Genomic DNA, 18,382 nt, shown 5'->3' on the forward strand with positions numbered 1-18,382 from the left:
GGACCCGGAGGGACCAAACAGTATGGTGATGGCAGATCCCATGCTGTTAATGACTGTAGAAGGGACAGAATTGCCCTTCTTAGTAGACACTGGAGCAACATATTCAACCTTGAGAGCAGCACCAGACAGTGCAACGTTGTCCTGCCACACAGTGAACGTGGTGGGTTTTTCCGGGATCCCGACAACTCTGCCAGTGACTGACCCAGCTTTGACAAAGCTGGGCAAGCAGACTTTGAAACACAACTATGTGGTGTCATCGCAAGCGCCAGTAAATCTTATGGGCAGGGACCTGCTCGTGAAGTTGGGCGCCACAATCACATGTTCAGCAGATGGATTGTCTGTGACTCTGCCAGGGGGCCAGCATTTTCCGTGCCTGGGAACAAGTTCAAAGACTCAATATCTGCTTCAAGACTGTGAAAGAGCAAAAGTCAATATCTACTGGGGGAGACTAGTGAAAGAGGATGTTCTGAGGCAATTTCAGCTGTGGAGACCCTGGATAATGAGCTTGGCAGTTTACTCCCCTCCGCGCGACCCTTACCACGTTACCCTGTTTTATGATAAAGAGAATGACGACACCTATCGTGAATTATTTCAATCTGATCTTGAGGGTCAGACGTGGAATGTGCAAACACATGACATCTACATCGGACCAGAAGGTGTAGCCGCGGCTGTGAAATTAACTGATGAACAACTGCCTTGGTACAATGTGGAAGAAAATTCAACCCCTCACATTACATTGGCGGTCCACCAAGGTCATGGTGCAGGTGATCTAGGTCCAATGGTCAGGCGAGCACTGGACGACACAGGGTGGCAAAGAACCCAAATTCCTAACTTATCTTATGCTCCAAATTGTAAAACCTATCGCATAACTTGTGCCTGTGAGGGTACAGTGATTTTGGAACATAAAGAAATTTCAAAAACACATGGTGAGGAGTGTGTAGATCATCCTCACGCAGTTGCTGGACTGTCGAATCTGCCTGACAGTCTATGGTCAAAAGGGCCCACGGATGTTGGCCTAGCTAAGTGTCCTCCTGTCTTGTTCCAGCTCAAGTCACACACACCAATCAATAGACCACAGTATAAACACAAACCTGAAGCAGAGGCAGGAATTACAGAAACAATAGAAGGCCTGCTAAGGGCCGGGGTGTTAGAGCCCTCTCACTCACTGTGGAACACACCAATTCTACCAGTGGAGAAACATGGAACAGGAAAATACCGTATGGCACATGATTTGAGAGCCATTAATGAAATATTGCTCTCTACTACTGCACCGGTACCAAATCCGTACACAGCTTTATCAGCTATCACATGTGACCAAAAGTGGTTCACGTGCATAGACCTGGCAAATGCATTCTTTTGTCTTCCTCTGCATGAGTTACTCAGAGACATTTTTTCATTCACATACAGAGGCCAACAACTCAGATACACACGTTTGCCACAAGGCTTTGCACTTTCTCCAGGCATTTTCAATCAGGTGCTTAAAGAAGCCCTGTCGTCATGTAAATTGCCTAATGATTGTACATTAATACAATATGTTGATGATCTTCTCATTGCAGCCCCGTCAGCAGCGGATTGTACAGCGGCATCGTTCGTTGTGTTGAATAGGTTGGCGGAATGTGGCTTTAAAGTAAGTAAAGACAAGCTGCAGTTAGTTCGCCCTGAAGTGACCTTTTTGGGCCGGGTAATCGCACACAAATCAGTGGGTTTGATGAACACACACAGAGACCAAATTTTGACACACCCAAAACCGCGAACTGTGAGAGAAATGCTTTCTTTTCTTGGTTTAACAGGTTACAGCAGGCAGTTCATTCCGGATTATGCAGGCAAAACTGCCCCTTTAAGGGGCCTAATGAAGCAAGTTGGTGTTCGAAACTTTAAGGCTGAGTTGCCTTGGACGCCTGAAGCTGAAGCCGCATTTATTAGGGTAAAACAGGATTTGTCAAGGGTTTCAGAAAAAAGGGGGGGGGTAGAGAAGTGCTCATGTATGTTAGTGTAAAACTACATCCAACAGAAGCAAAGCATCCTACATGCACACAACATGCAGCAGGGGTCGCTAGAATTATCCAAAAAACAGCACATGTAGTGAGAGAACACCCACTAAAAATACTCACTACACATAGCATAGTGGCATACGTGAATTCACAAGCACTTTGTATGTCACCACGGGCACAACAGAGACTGAGCAAAGTCTTAGAGGCCCCAAATTTGACATTCACACATGAAGGAATTAACATGGCAGATTTAATGGGTGTAGGGGAACCACATGACTGCGCCAAAAGAGCACAGATCGAGGAAAAGATTAGAGAGGACCTGAAGGCCGAACCCATACCGGGAGCTGAGGACTGGTTCACCGATGGATGTTGCCACCGAGACGAAGGAGGACTGAAAGCAGGGTATGCGGTGGTCTGCAGAGTAGAAGGAGATTATCAGGTCAGAGAGTCAGGAAGGATTGAGGGAAAGCAGTCGGCCCAGAGAGCTGAAGTGATAGCCTTAGCTCGAGCTTTGAGACTAGCCAAGAACAGGAGAGTGAACATCTACACCGATTCGGCATATGCGCTTGGAGCAGCGCATGTGGAGCTGCCTCAGTGGAAAAGAGCAGGATTCAGAACAGCAACCAATGCACCTATTTCCCACAAACATGAAATGGAGGAACTGGAAAAGGCCTTGGCTGACCCAGAGGAGGTGAGCATTATAAAATGCAAAGCTCACTCCCAAGGAACCAGCATGGTGGAAAAAGGAAACCAGAGAGCAGACGAAGCCGCAAAGGAGGCCGCAGGCTACAAAGGACAGAGACAAATGATACAGGTAACATCAGAAGAAGAGATACCTGTTGACCTGATTGAGGAAGTTAAACGGGCCCAGGAGGAGGCATCCCCAGAGGAAAAGGGGGTGTGGAAAAACAAAGGAGCCTGGCAGGATGGACATTTGTGGAGGGGGCCAGACGGGCGCCCCGTGCTGACAGCCAAAATGGCAGAACAGAAGGTGGATGAAGCCCACGGACTTGCCCACGTGGGGAGAGCCCAGATGGAAAGAAATTTGTGTCATTGGTGGCATCCTGAGCTGCGAGGAATGATAAGGGAGAAGGCCAGGATGTGCTTAATCTGTGGGGCACACAATCCTAAGCCAGCAGTAAAACCGGAAGTGGGTAAGTTTCGGCCCCCTGAGAGGCCGGGAGAGGAGATTGTTATTGATTTCACTGATATGATTGATTCCGGGCCGGGCGGTGTAAGATATTTGTTAGTGTGTGTTGACGCTTTGACCGGCTGGCCAGAGGCCTGGGCTACAAAAAAGGAGGATGCTAAGACGGTCATTAAGTGTTTAATCAATCATTACATCATGGGTTCCCGAAAAGAATTAGATCAGATAATGGAACCCATTTTAAAAATCAAGATTTGGAAAAAGTAGAAAAAATGTTGGGCGTCCAGCATAAATTTGGAACGGTCTATCATCCTCAGTCTCAGGGGAAAGTAGAAAGAATGAACCTAAATTTGAAAAACAAATTGGCAAAAATCTGCGCGCAAACAGGGCTAAATTGGGTCGCAGCCCTGCCGGTTGCGTTGATGACCATAAGATGTTCTGTTAATCAGTCCACAGGTTTTACACCATACGAGCTGCAAACCGGGAGACAGTTTCCGGCACCTTGGACGGTGGGCTCGGTTGAACGGGACAAAAAGGGGAACCGGTCCCACGCAGACTACTGGAACGAGCTAAAGGCGCTAGTGTCCAGTTTCACGAAACAGGCGGCTTGTAAAGGGCCCACAGGAGAAGGAGAGGTCCCGGACGCGAAAACAGTGTGGCTGAGAGTCATCAAACGAAAGTGGAAGGAGCCCCGCTGGACTGGTCCATATGAGGTATCGGCTCGGACGGCGACAGCGGTCCAACTGAAGGGGAAAGGCGACACCTGGTATCACTGGACGCAGTGCGCGGCTGCGCACGAGGGCTTGGTGGGGAAGGATCAATCTCAACCCGACGCAGGTGAAATTGAGCGGCAGAATAATCCCTCACACCTGTGCAACGGACCGACCGGTGGTCTACCCGGAAGGTCGAAGAAAGAAGAGCAGCCAAGGAGGAGATCGCCGCGCCAACGAAAAGGAGCGGTACCACACTGAATACCTAAAACAGGAGAGAGGCTCTGACAAAGGGCTTTGAACTTTTTACTACACCATAACATTCACATACCACCATGCCATCACAACAATTAGACACTGGTGATGAAAGAAGAGTTTCAAAAGCCATCACAATGTTCAAAATTATTATGAGTTTGATGTTAACTATGTTGCTAATCATGGCTATTTGTTTTTTGATTTGTTTGTTGCAGACCGACCCGGGAAACCAGTCTGAGCACGGAGGCCATGCCAGTCCGGCGTTGTTTGATACACCAAGTACATCACGCGTGGTCCATAGTGATTTAAGGTTGCGGGCAAGAGTGAAGCGCGAGGTCTCTGGTAAAAAGGATGAGTGTCTCAGCACATATGGTGGTTTAGAATTAGATTATGTTATTGGCTCCACAACTTCCTTTACGTTTGATCTGTGTGATGTTGTTAATTGCAGGGACGTCGGCAGTGCTTGGAGGGGATACAATGTGTGGGTCTGTTGGGATTATTCAGTGAGTACGCACTGCGAGAGGGGAAATCGTCCGTATGACAGCTGGTGCCGTAATTGGGACCAGGTAAGGGGTTACACTGGGCAAAATTGGGAACCGTTAGAATCAGGATCAGAAAACGGGCTTAAACTACAGAGGGATTTTAGCCCCTCTGGAAACGCGTTAACTTTATCATTGGGGAATTGGCATCGCAAACAATCTATGTATTTAATTTTGGGGGTGGAAATAGCGGGGGTTGATCCAAAAGGGTTAATTAAGGTTAATTTCCTAGAAAAAACTAATCGCGTACCGTCAGGTAGAGAAGACATGACAACTCGTGTGTTTGCCAGCCCCACCAGCTCTGTTGCATCTTTTACAGGGCAGGAGGGGAGCGGGTCATCGGAAGCTATACCAGAGGAGCACGAACCAAGGGAGAGGCGAGTAGTGTCGGTGGACTACACCACCCTGAAACCTCAGGATTTGATTGAACGCGCTACCGGGTTCAGTGACAGTAACATCTGGCTGGACTGGATAGCCCAAAATGCTAGAGAACAAAAAGTGGCTAATTGTGTAGCCTGCGCTTCGGCAAGGCCGCGTTTATTTATAGAGCCTGCACCTCTGCATCCAGAGGATCAGTGGGGCTATAATTGTATGTTGCAAATAACTAGAGGAGCTGTGAATACGGGGAACTGCACTGTGTTGTCCAGTCTATTTCCCCCTATTGGCAAGCTCACGCAAGTAGGGCCGTTTATGCCCCGGAAAGATAATTATACGTGCTTTAAGTTTACCACAGATAAAGTTAAATATCGGTTGGGGGAAATTGACCCCAGTTGGTGTTCGGTCACCCAGATTGGGAGGACCACCAACAATGTGAGTGATGCAGCCACCCTAATTGGGACTTGGGCTAGGAGCGGGCTGTATTACTATTGCGGGCACAGGACTCTACTGGTACGTGTTCCTCTTGGGAGCGTGGGGACGTGCGCGATGGTGAGACTAGGAGCGCCACTTATGCTTATCGGAAATAAGGTAAAGTCAATTCCCTCACACAATACGCGCACTTTGGCAGCCAGGCGCAAAAGACACATTTTGAGAAAGAGAGGAATACAAGACACAAATGTTTATGACCCTAGAATGAATTCCCCCACCTGGATCGACTCCATTGGAGTGCCCAGGGGGGTTCCAAATGAATTTAAACTTGTTGACCAAATAGCAGCCGGGTTTGAAAATATTCCAATAATTTCTGCTTTCTTTCCAGTGACTCCAAACAAGAATGTAGATAGGATTAATTATGTTCATTACAATGTACTGAGGCTCTCTAACCTGACCAGAGACGGATTGGAGGGGTTAGCGGAGCAGGTGGGTCCGACCTCGTTAATGGGAGTGCAGAATAGAATGGCCCTTGACATGTTGTTAGCGGAAAAGGGGGGCGTGTGTGCTATGTTTGCCGACCAGTGTTGCACCTTTATTCCAAACAATACTGCTCCAGATGGGTCGGTAACCAAGGCTCTGGAGGGCCTAAAGAGCCTTTCTGAAATTATGCATGATCACTCCGGTGTTGGTAATCCGTTAGAAGGCTGGCTGACCTCAGTGTTCGGACGGTGGAAGGGGGTCATCGCTTCGGTCATGTTTTCTTTGTCTGTTGTGGTGGGTATTATGGTTATTTGTTGTTGTCTCATCCCTTGTGCCAGAAGAATGTTCAAAAGTATGTCTGTGAGGGCAGTGGACCCTGGAGTCATTACTCCAATGTCCATGATGCCAATGATGCATGTGGAACTGAATGTGTAGGCCAAGGAGGGACACAACTGTTTGTGACCTCTGGATTCTCCAGAGGTCAACAGAGGGAATTGTAGAATAAGGAGGGGATGTTTTTCTCATTATCATTTAATATTTTAATATGCCATTATTAGTTCATTAGAAGTATATAACCAGCTTTGCATTAAGCATGAATTGAAGTTTTTGATCTTACATTATTCTTTGCATTACAGTGATGGTGATAACTTTAGTTTGATCTTTTTTACAGGTACCAGAATAATAACATGATTTTCCATTGCAGATGTAACCATGATCATTCCATACACATTGCAGTTTGTTGCTCATTCTAGAGTTGTGCTCAAGGTAATTAAAGGTTAAAAGCTACAGCCAGCGCGAGTCTGGCTGATCTATGGAGGGCAAAGGCTTTGAGCTTGGAAGGCCGCACGCGCTTACACAGCACTTATAAGATGTTATTCTTGGTGATTTTGTGCTTAGTCATGTTTTAATATGTTTTAAGTAGAAGTAGCTGATCCAGCAATATTCATTTAATATTATATACTTGATTTAGAGCAATACACACTGATGGTCTTAATAAATGAAAGAGTCCTTGTAGCTGCCATGTTGTGTCTTAGCAGGGTACAGACGGTTCCAGGAGACGGGGGCAGTTAGCATCTGCCCTCGGGAAGGAGACAATGTTATTCTTTGTGTTAAATAAAATTGTCAACATTGATTGTATTACACCTGTCACTACGCATGAGGGGGCGTTCTAATACCCTGATTTCATAAAACTATGGTGATGTGTTTTTTGAGATGAGATCTGAGACTGTCTGCATACAGTGTCCATCTCCCACGTGTGTGATCATTAAATCATCGTTTGACTCAACCCGACCGGACCAGTGTTGTTATTGTGGGTTTTTCCTCTGGTGTCCAGCTCCAATATTTTTGAACCATAACAGTCGTAGGAGCTGGAGTGGGCAAATTATTTACTTGGAGGTCTTTCTTTCTTTTACCTTTTTTATCAGGTATGTCAGATTTCATGTTGTTTTTGTTTTATCTTATGTCAAATATGTTACGTGTAAATGCATATTTTATGTTTAATGTAAAAATAAATGCCACCCCTTTTTCTACAATTCCCCTGTGGGAGAGGAGCTGGAGTGGGCAAATTATTTACTTGGAGGTCTTTCTTTCTTACCTTTTTTATCAGACACAACGCAGAATCACACCGGTTACACTCAAACAGCTGCAAAACCTGTTTTCCAAGCACGGAGACCTTGAGTTCTATAAGATAAAGCCATTAAACATGTTTGTCTGAGTCTTCTATCAAAAGTTACAGCTATTTATATGAAGTTGTACAAAAACGCTTTCTTTCGCCAAGAAAGTGCGTTTCTCACTGTTACATGCATTTGAATGGGGAACTCGACCGAAACAAAGTATAGGTTTTCATTATGTGAATAACTTGGAAATCTTAGCTCAAACAGCTGCAAAACCTGTTTGCCCAGCACGGAGACCTTGAGTTCTATAAGATAAAGCCATAAACATGTGTATCCGAGTCTTCTATCAAAAGTTACAGCTATTTATATGAAGTTGTACAAAAACGCTTTCTTTCGCCAAGACAGTGCGTTTCTCACTGTTACATGCATTTGAATGGGGAACTCGACCGAAACAAAGTATTGGTTTTCATTATGTGAATAACTTGGAAATCTTAGCTCAAACAGCTGCAAAACCTGTTTTCCCAGCACGGAGACCTTGAGTTCTATAAGATAAAGCCATAAACATGTGTATCCGAGTCTTCTATCAAAAGTTACAGCTATTTCTATGAAGTTGTACAAAAACGCTTTCTTTCGCCAAGACAGTGCGTTTCTCACTGTTACATGCATTTGAATGGGGAACTCGACCGAAACAAAGTATAAGGTTTCATTATGTGAATAACTTGGAAATCTTAGCTCAAACAGCTGCAAAACCTGTTTTCCCAGCACGGAGACCTTGAGTTCTATAATATAAGGCCATAAACATGTTTGTCTGAGTCTTCTATCAAAAGTTACAGCTATTTCTATGAAGTTGTACAAAAACGTTTTCTTTCGCCAAGACAGTGCGTTTCTCACTGTTACATGCATTTTGAATGGGGAACTCGACCGAAACAAAGTATAGGTTTTCATTATGTGAATAACTTGGAAATCTTAGCTCAAACAGCTGCAAAACCTGTTTTCCCAGCACGGAGACCTTGAGTTCTATAAGATAAAGCCATAAACATGTGTATCCGAGTCTTCTATCAAAAGTTACAGCTATTTCTATGAAGTTGTACAAAAACGCTTTCTTTCGCCAAGACAGTGCGTTTCTCACTGTTACATGCATTTGAATGGGGAACTCGACCGAAACAAAGTATAAGGTTTCATTATGTGAATAACTTGGAAATCTTAGCTCAAACAGCTGCAAAACCTGTTTTCCCAGCACGGAGACCTTGAGTTCTATAATATAAGGCCATAAACATGTTTGTCTGAGTCTTCTATCAAAAGTTACAGCTATTTCTATGAAGTTGTACAAAAACGTTTTCTTTCGCCAAGACAGTGCGTTTCTCACTGTTACATGCATTTGAATGGGGAACTCGACCGAAACAAAGTATAAGTTTTCATTATGTGAATAACTTGGAAATCTTAGCTCAAACAGCTGCAAAACCTGTTTGCCCAGCACGGAGACCTTGAGTTCTATAAGATAAAGCCATAAACATGTGTATCCGAGTCTTCTATCAAAAGTTACAGCTATTTATATGAAGTTGTACAAAAACGCTTTATTTCGCCAAGACAGTGCGTTTCTCACTGTTACATGCATTTGAATGGGGAACTCGACCGAAACAAAGTATTGGTTTTCATTATGTGAATAACTTGGAAATCTTAGCTCAAACAGCTGCAAAACCTGTTTTCCCAGCACGGAGACCTTGAGTTCTATAAGATAAAGCCATAAACATGTGTATCCGAGTCGTCTATCAAAAGTTACAGCTATTTCTATGAAGTTGTACAAAAACGCTTTCTTTCGCCAAGACAGTGCGTTTCTCACTGTTACATGCATTTGAATGGGGAACTCGACCGAAACAAAGTATAAGGTTTCATTATGTGAATAACTTGGAAATCTTAGCTCAAACAGCTGCAAAACCTGTTTTCCCAGCACGGAGACCTTGAGTTCTATAATATAAGGCCATAAACATGTTTGTCTGAGTCTTCTATCAAAAGTTACAGCTATTTCTATGAAGTTGTACAAAAACGTTTTCTTTCGCCAAGACAGTGCGTTTCTCACTGTTACATGCATTTTGAATGGGGAACTCGACCGAAACAAAGTATAGGTTTTCATTATGTGAATAACTTGGAAATCTTAGCTCAAACAGCTGCAAAACCTGTTTTCCCAGCACGGAGACCTTGAGTTCTATAAGATAAAGCCATAAACATGTGTATCCGAGTCTTCTATCAAAAGTTACAGCTATTTCTATGAAGTTGTACAAAAACGCTTTCTTTCGCCAAGACAGTGCGTTTCTCACTGTTACATGCATTTGAATGGGGAACTCGACCGAAACAAAGTATAAGGTTTCATTATGTGAATAACTTGGAAATCTTAGCTCAAACAGCTGCAAAACCTGTTTTCCCAGCACGGAGACCTTGAGTTCTATAATATAAGGCCTTAAACATGTTTGTCTGAGTCTTCTATCAAAAGTTACAGCTATTTCTATGAAGTTGTACAAAAACGTTTTCTTTCGCCAAGACAGTGCGTTTCTCACTGTTACATGCATTTGAATGGGGAACTCGACCGAAACAAAGTATAAGTTTTCATTATGTGAATAACTTGGAAATCTTAGCTCAAACAGCTGCAAAACCTGTTTGCCCAGCACGGAGACCTTGAGTTCTATAAGATAAAGCCATAAACATGTGTATCCGAGTCTTCTATCAAAAGTTACAGCTATTTATATGAAGTTGTACAAAAACGCTTTATTTCGCCAAGACAGTGCGTTTCTCACTGTTACATGCATTTGAATGGGGAACTCGACCGAAACAAAGTATTGGTTTTCATTATGTGAATAACTTGGAAATCTTAGCTCAAACAGCTGCAAAACCTGTTTTCCCAGCACGGGAACCTTGAGTTCTATAAGATAAAGCCATAAACATGTGTATCCGAGTCTTCTATCAAAAGTTACAGCTATTCATATGAAGTTGTACAAAAACGCTTTCTTTCGCCAAGACAGTGCGTTTCTCACTGTTACATGCATTTGAATGGGGAACTCGACCGAAACAAAGTATAAGTTTTCATTATGTGAATAACTTGGAAATCTTAGCTCAAACAGCTGCAAAACCTGTTTTCCCAGCACGGAGACCTTGAGTTCTATAAGATAAAGCCATAAACATGTGTATCCGAGTCTTCTATCAAAAGTTACAGCTATTTCTATGAAGTTGTACAAAAACGCTTTCTTTCGCCAAGACAGTGCGTTTCTCACTGTTACATGCATTTGAATGGGGAACTCGACCGAAACAAAGTATAGGTTTTCATTATGTGAATAACTTGGAAATCTTAGCTCAAACAGCTGCAAAACCTGTTTTCCCAGCACGGAGACCTTGAGTTCTATAAGATAAAGCCATAAACATGTGTATCCGAGTCTTCTATCAAAAGTTACAGCTATTTCTATGAAGTTGTACAAAAACGCTTTCTTTCGCCAAGACAGTGCGTTTCTCACTGTTACATGCATTTGAATGGGGAACTCGACCGAAACAAAGTATAAGGTTTCATTATGTGAATAACTTGGAAATCTTAGCTCAAACAGCTGCAAAACCTGTTTTCCCAGCACGGAGACCTTGAGTTCTATAATATAAGGCCATAAACATGTTTGTCTGAGTCTTCTATCAAAAGTTACAGCTATTTCTATGAAGTTGTACAAAAACGTTTTCTTTCGCCAAGACAGTGCGTTTCTCACTGTTACATGCATTTGAATGGGGAACTCGACCGAAACAAAGTATAAGTTTTCATTATGTGAATAACTTGGAAATCTTAGCTCAAACAGCTGCAAAACCTGTTTGCCCAGCACGGAGACCTTGAGTTCTATAAGATAAAGCCATAAACATGTGTATCCGAGTCTTCTATCAAAAGTTACAGCTATTTATATGAAGTTGTACAAAAACGCTTTATTTCGCCAAGACAGTGCGTTTCTCACTGTTACATGCATTTGAATGGGGAACTCGACCGAAACAAAGTATTGGTTTTCATTATGTGAATAACTTGGAAATCTTAGCTCAAACAGCTGCAAAACCTGTTTTCCCAGCACGGAGACCCTGAGTTCTATAAGATAAAGCCATAAACATGTGTATCCGAGTCGTCTATCAAAAGTTACAGCTATTTCTATGAAGTTGTACAAAAACGCTTTCTTTCGCCAAGACAGTGCGTTTCTCACTGTTACATGCATTTGAATGGGGAACTCGACCGAAACAAAGTATAAGGTTTCATTATGTGAATAACTTGGAAATCTTAGCTCAAACAGCTGCAAAACCTGTTTTCCCAGCACGGAGACCTTGAGTTCTATAATATAAGGCCATAAACATGTTTGTCTGAGTCTTCTATCAAAAGTTACAGCTATTTCTATGAAGTTGTACAAAAACGTTTTCTTTCGCCAAGACAGTGCGTTTCTCACTGTTACATGCATTTTGAATGGGGAACTCGACCGAAACAAAGTATAGGTTTTCATTATGTGAATAACTTGGAAATCTTAGCTCAAACAGCTGCAAAACCTGTTTTCCCAGCACGGAGACCTTGAGTTCTATAAGATAAAGCCATAAACATGTGTATCCGAGTCTTCTATCAAAAGTTACAGCTATTTCTATGAAGTTGTACAAAAACGCTTTCTTTCGCCAAGACAGTGCGTTTCTCACTGTTACATGCATTTGAATGGGGAACTCGACCGAAACAAAGTATAAGGTTTCATTATGTGAATAACTTGGAAATCTTAGCTCAAACAGCTGCAAAACCTGTTTTCCCAGCACGGAGACCTTGAGTTCTATAATATAAGGCCATAAACATGTTTGTCTGAGTCTTCTATCAAAAGTTACAGCTATTTCTATGAAGTTGTACAAAAACGTTTTCTTTCGCCAAGACAGTGCGTTTCTCACTGTTACATGCATTTGAATGGGGAACTCGACCGAAACAAAGTATAAGTTTTCATTATGTGAATAACTTGGAAATCTTAGCTCAAACAGCTGCAAAACCTGTTTGCCCAGCACGGAGACCTTGAGTTCTATAAGATAAAGCCATAAACATGTGTATCCGAGTCTTCTATCAAAAGTTACAGCTATTTATATGAAGTTGTACAAAAACGCTTTATTTCGCCAAGACAGTGCGTTTCTCACTGTTACATGCATTTGAATGGGGAACTCGACCGAAACAAAGTATTGGTTTTCATTATGTGAATAACTTGGAAATCTTAGCTCAAACAGCTGCAAAACCTGTTTTCCCAGCACGGAGCCCTTGAGTTCTATAAGATAAAGCCATAAACATGTGTATCCGAGTCTTCTATCAAAAGTTACAGCTATTTATATGAAGTTGTACAAAAACGCTTTCTTTCGCCAAGACAGTGCGTTTCTCACTGTTACATGCATTTGAATGGGGAACTCGACCGAAACAAAGTATTGGTTTTCATTATGTGAATAACTTGGAAATCTTAGCTCAAACAGCTGCAAAACCTGTTTTCCCAGCACGGGAACCTTGAGTTCTATAAGATAAAGCCATAAACATGTGTATCCGAGTCTTCTATCAAAAGTTACAGCTATTCATATGAAGTTGTACAAAAACGCTTTCTTTCGCCAAGACAGTGCGTTTCTCACTGTTACATGCATTTGAATGGGGAACTCGACCGAAACAAAGTATAAGTTTTCATTATGTGAATAACTTGGAAATCTTAGCTCAAACAGCTGCAAAACCTGTTTTCCCAGCACGGAGACCTTGAGTTCTATAAGATAAAGCCATAAACATGTGTATCCGAGTCTTCTATCAAAAGTTACAGCTATTTCTATGAAGTTGTACAAAAACGCTTTCTTTCGCCAAGACAGTGCGTTTCTCACTGTTACATGCATTTGAATGGGGAACTCGACCGAAACAAAGTATAGGTTTTCATTATGTGAATAACTTGGAAATCTTAGCTCAAACAGCTGCAAAACCTGTTTTCCCAGCACGGGAACCTTGAGTTCTAAAAGATAAAGCCATAAACATGTGTATCCGAGTCTTCTATCAAAAGTTACAGCTATTTCTATGAAGTTGTACAAAAACGCTTTCTTTCGCCAAGACAGTGCGTTTCTCACTGTTACATGCATTTGAATGGGGAACTCGACCGAAACAAAGTATAGGTTTTCATTATGTGAATAACTTGGAAATCTTAGCTCAAACAGCTGCAAAACCTGTTTTCCCAGCACGGGAACCTTGAGTTCTAAAAGATAAAGCCATAAACATGTGTATCCGAGTCTTCTATCAAAAGTTACAGCTATTTCTATGAAGTTGTACAAAAACGCTTTCTTTCGCCAAGACAGTGCGTTTCTCACTGTTACATGCATTTGAATGGGGAACTCGACCGAAACAAAGTATAGGTTTTCATTATGTGAATAACTTGGAAATCTTAGCTCAAACAGCTGCAAAACCTGTTTTCCCAGCACGGAGACCTTGAGTTCTATAATATAAGGCCATAAACATGTTTGTCTGAGTCTTCTATCAAAAGTTACAGCTATTTCTATGAAGTTGTACAAAAACGTTTTCTTTCGCCAAGACAGTGCGTTTCTCACTGTTACATGCATTTGAATGGGGAACTCGACCGAAACAAAGTATAAGTTTTCATTATGTGAATAACTTGGAAATCTTAGCTCAAACAGCTGCAAAACCTGTTTTCCCAGCACGGAGACCTTGAGTTCTATAAGATAAAGCCATAAACATGTGTATCCGAGTCTTCTATCAAAAGTTACAGCTATTTCTATGAAGTTGTACAAAAACGCTTTCTTTCGCCAAGACAGTGCGTTTCTCACTGTTACATGCATTTGAATGGGGAACTCGACCGAAACAAAGTATAGGTTTTCATTATGTGAATAACTTGGAAATCTTAGCTCAAACAGCTGCAAAACCTGTTTTCCCAGCACGGGAACCTTGAGTTCTATAAGATAAAGCCATAAACATGTGTATCCGAGTCTTCTATCAAAAGTTACAGCTATTTCTATGAAGTTGTACAAAAACGCTTTCTTTCGCCAAGACAGTGCGTTTCTCACTGTTACATGCATTTGAATGGGGAACTCGACCGAAACAAAGTATAGGTTTTCATTATGTGAATAACTTGGAAATCTTAGCTCAAACAGCTGCAAAACCTGTTTTCCCAGCACGGGAACCTTGAGTTCTAAAAGATAAAGCCATAAACATGTGTATCCGAGTCTTCTATCAAAAGTTACAGCTATTTCTATGAAGTTGTACAAAAACGCTTTCTTTCGCCAAGACAGTGCGTTTCTCACTGTTACATGCATTTGAATGGGGAACTCGACCGAAACAAAGTATAAGTTTTCATTATGTGAATAACTTGGAAATCTTAGCTCAAACAGCTGCAAAACCTGTTTTCCCAGCACGGAGACCTTGAGTTCTATAAGATAAAGCCATAAACATGTGTATCCGAGTCTTCTATCAAAAGTTACAGCTATTTCTATGAAGTTGTACAAAAACGCTTTCTTTCGCCAAGACAGTGCGTTTCTCACTGTTACATGCATTTGAATGGGGAACTCGACCGAAACAAAGTATAGGTTTTCATTATGTGAATAACTTGGAAATCTTAGCTCAAACAGCTGCAAAACCTGTTTTCCCAGCACGGGAACCTTGAGTTCTATAAGATAAAGCCATAAACATGTGTATCCGAGTCTTCTATCAAAAGTTACAGCTATTTCTATGAAGTTGTACAAAAACGCTTTCTTTCGCCAAGACAGTGCGTTTCTCACTGTTACATGCATTTGAATGGGGAACTCGACCGAAACAAAGTATAGGTTTTCATTATGTGAATAACTTGGAAATCTTAGCTCAAACAGCTGCAAAACCTGTTTTCCCAGCACGGAGACCTTGAGTTCTATAAGATAAAGCCATAAACATGTGTATCCGAGTCTTCTATCAAAAGTTACAGCTATTTCTATGAAGTTGTACAAAAACGCTTTCTTTCGCCAAGACAGTGCGTTTCTCACTGTTACATGCATTTGAATGGGGAACTCGACCGAAACAAAGTATAGGTTTTCATTATGTGAATAACTTGGAAATCTTAGCTCAAACAGCTGCAAAACCTGTTTGCCCAGCACGGGAACCTTGAGTTCTATAAGATAAAGCCATAAACATGTGTATCCGAGTCTTCTATCAAAAGTTACAGCTATTTCTATGAAGTTGTACAAAAACGCTTTCTTTCGCCAAGACAGTGCGTTTCTCACTGTTACATGCATTTGAATGGGGAACTCGACCGAAACAAAGTATAGGTTTTCATTATGTGAATAACTTGGAAATCTTAGCTCAAACAGCTGCAAAACCTGTTTGCCCAGCACGGAGACCTTGAGTTCTATAAGATAAAGCCATACACATGTGTATCCGAGTCTTCTATCAAAAGTTACAGCTATTTCTATGAAGTTGTACAAAAACGCTTTCTTTCGCCAAGACAGTGCGTTTCTCACTGTTACATGCATTTGAATGGGGAACTCGACCGAAACAAAGTATAAGGTTTCATTATGTGAATAACTGGAAATCTTAGCTCAAACAGCTGCAAAACCTGTTTTCCCAGCACGGAGACCTTGAGTTCTATAATATAAGGCCATTAACATGTTTGTCTGAGTCTTCTATCAAAAGTTACAGCTATTTCTATGAAGTTGTACAAAAACGTTTTCTTTCGCCAAGACAGTGCGTTTCTCACTGTTACATGCATTTGAATGGGGAACTCGACCGAAACAAAGTATAAGTTTTCATTATGTGAATAACTTGGAAATCTTAGCTCAAACAGCTGCAAAACCTGTTTTCCCAGCACGGGAACCTTGAGTTCTATAAGATAAAGCCATAAACATGTGTATCCGAGTCTTCTATCAAAAGTTACAGCTATTTATATGAAGTTGTACAAAAACGCTTTCTTTCGCCAAGACAGTGCGTTTCTCACTGTTACATGCATTTGAATGGGGAACTCGACCGAAACAAAGTATTGGTTTTCATTATGTGAATAACTTGGAAATCTTAGCTCAAACAGCTGCAAAACCTGTTTGCCCAGCACGGAGACCTTGAGTTCTATAATATAAGGCCATAAACATGTTTGTCTGAGTCTTCTATCAAAAGTTACAGCTATTTCTATGAAGTTGTACAAAAACGTTTTCTTTCGCCAAGACAGTGCGTTTCTCACTGTTACATGCATTTGAATGGGGAACTCGACCGAAACAAAGTATAAGTTTTCATTATGTGAATAACTTGGAAATCTTAGCTCAAACAGCTGCAAAACCTGTTTTCCCAGCACGGAGACCTTGAGTTCTATAAGATAAAGCCATAAACATGTGTATCCGAGTCTTCTATCAAAAGTTACAGCTATTTATATGAAGTTGTACAAAAACGCTTTCTTTCGCCAAGACAGTGCGTTTCTCACTGTTACATGCATTTGAATGGGGAACTAGACCGAAACAAAGTATAGGTTTTCATTATGTGAATAACTTGGAAATCTTAGCTCAAACAGCTGCAAAACCTGTTTGCCCAGCACGGGAACCTTGAGTTCTATAAGATAAAGCCATAAACATGTGTATCCGAGTCTTCTATCAAAAGTTACAGCTATTTCTATGAAGTTGTACAAAAACGCTTTCTTTCGCCAAGACAGTGCGTTTCTCACTGTTACATGCATTTGAATGGGGAACTCGACCGAAACAAAGTATAGGTTTTCATTATGTGAATAACTTGGAAATCTTAGCTCAAACAGCTGCAAAACCTGTTTGCCCAGCACGGAGACCTTGAGTTCTATAAGATAAAGCCATACACATGTGTATCCGAGTCTTCTATCAAAAGTTACAGCTATTTCTATGAAGTTGTACAAAAACGCTTTCTTTCGCCAAGACAGTGCGTTTCTCACTGTTACATGCATTTGAATGGGGAACTCGACCGAAACAAAGTATAAGGTTTCATTATGTGAATAACTTGGAAATCTTAGCTCAAACAGCTGCAAAACCTATTTGCCCAGCACGGAGACCTTGAGTTCTATAATATAAGGCCATAAACATGTTTGTCTGAGTCTTCTATCAAAAGTTACAGCTATTTCTATGAAGTTGTACAAAAACACTTTCTTTCGCCAAGACAGTGCGTTTCTCACTGTTACATGCATTTGAATGGGGAACTCGACCGAAACAAAATATAAGGTTTCATTATGTGAATAACTTGGAAATCTTAGCTCAAACAGCTGCAAAACCTGTTTTCCCAGCACGGAGACCTTGAGTTCTATAATATAAGGCCATTAACATGTTTGTCTGAGTCTTCTATCAAAAGTTACAGCTATTTCTATGAAGTTGTACAAAAACGTTTTCTTTCGCCAAGACAGTGCGTTTCTCACTGTTACATGCATTTGAATGGGGAACTCGACCGAAACAAAGTATAAGTTTTCATTATGTGAATAACTTGGAAATCTTAGCTCAAACAGCTGCAAAACCTGTTTTCCCAGCACGGAGACCTTGAGTTCTATAAGATAAAGCCATAAACATGTGTATCCGAGTCTTCTATCAAAAGTTACAGCTATTTATATGAAGTTGTACAAAAACGCTTTCTTTCGCCAAGACAGTGCGTTTCTCACTGTTACATGCATTTGAATGGGGAACTCGACCGAAACAAAGTATAGGTTTTCATTATGTGAATAACTTGGAAATCTTAGCTCAAACAGCTGCAAAACCTGTTTGCCCAGCACGGGAACCTTGAGTTCTATAAGATAAAGCCATAAACATGTGTATCCGAGTCTTCTATCAAAAGTTACAGCTATTCATATGAAGTTGTACAAAAACGCTTTCTTTCGCCAAGACAGTG

The 18,382-nt window shown here is 41.5% G+C and overlaps 1 protein-coding gene across 1 annotated transcript; it reads left to right on the forward strand.

Annotated features, from left to right (window-relative positions):
* Window positions 1–2,206: 2,206 nt before the first annotated feature.
* On the forward strand, window positions 2,207–4,151 carry LOC146685388 (uncharacterized). The gene is made up of 2 exons (XM_085441613.1): window positions 2,207–3,145; window positions 3,595–4,151. Exons 1-2 carry the CDS (start codon window positions 2,233–2,235, stop codon window positions 4,107–4,109), a joined length of 1,428 nt encoding a protein of 475 aa, XP_085297739.1. The 5' UTR covers window positions 2,207–2,232; the 3' UTR covers window positions 4,110–4,151.
* Window positions 4,152–18,382: the final 14,231 nt, after the last annotated feature.

Source organism: Copadichromis virginalis, linkage group LG19 (assembly GCF_057382275.1).
Source record: "Copadichromis virginalis isolate Kocher_CV1m ecotype Utaka linkage group LG19, C_Virginalis_male_GT1.1, whole genome shotgun sequence".
Taxonomy (NCBI): domain Eukaryota; kingdom Metazoa; phylum Chordata; class Actinopteri; order Cichliformes; family Cichlidae; genus Copadichromis; species Copadichromis virginalis.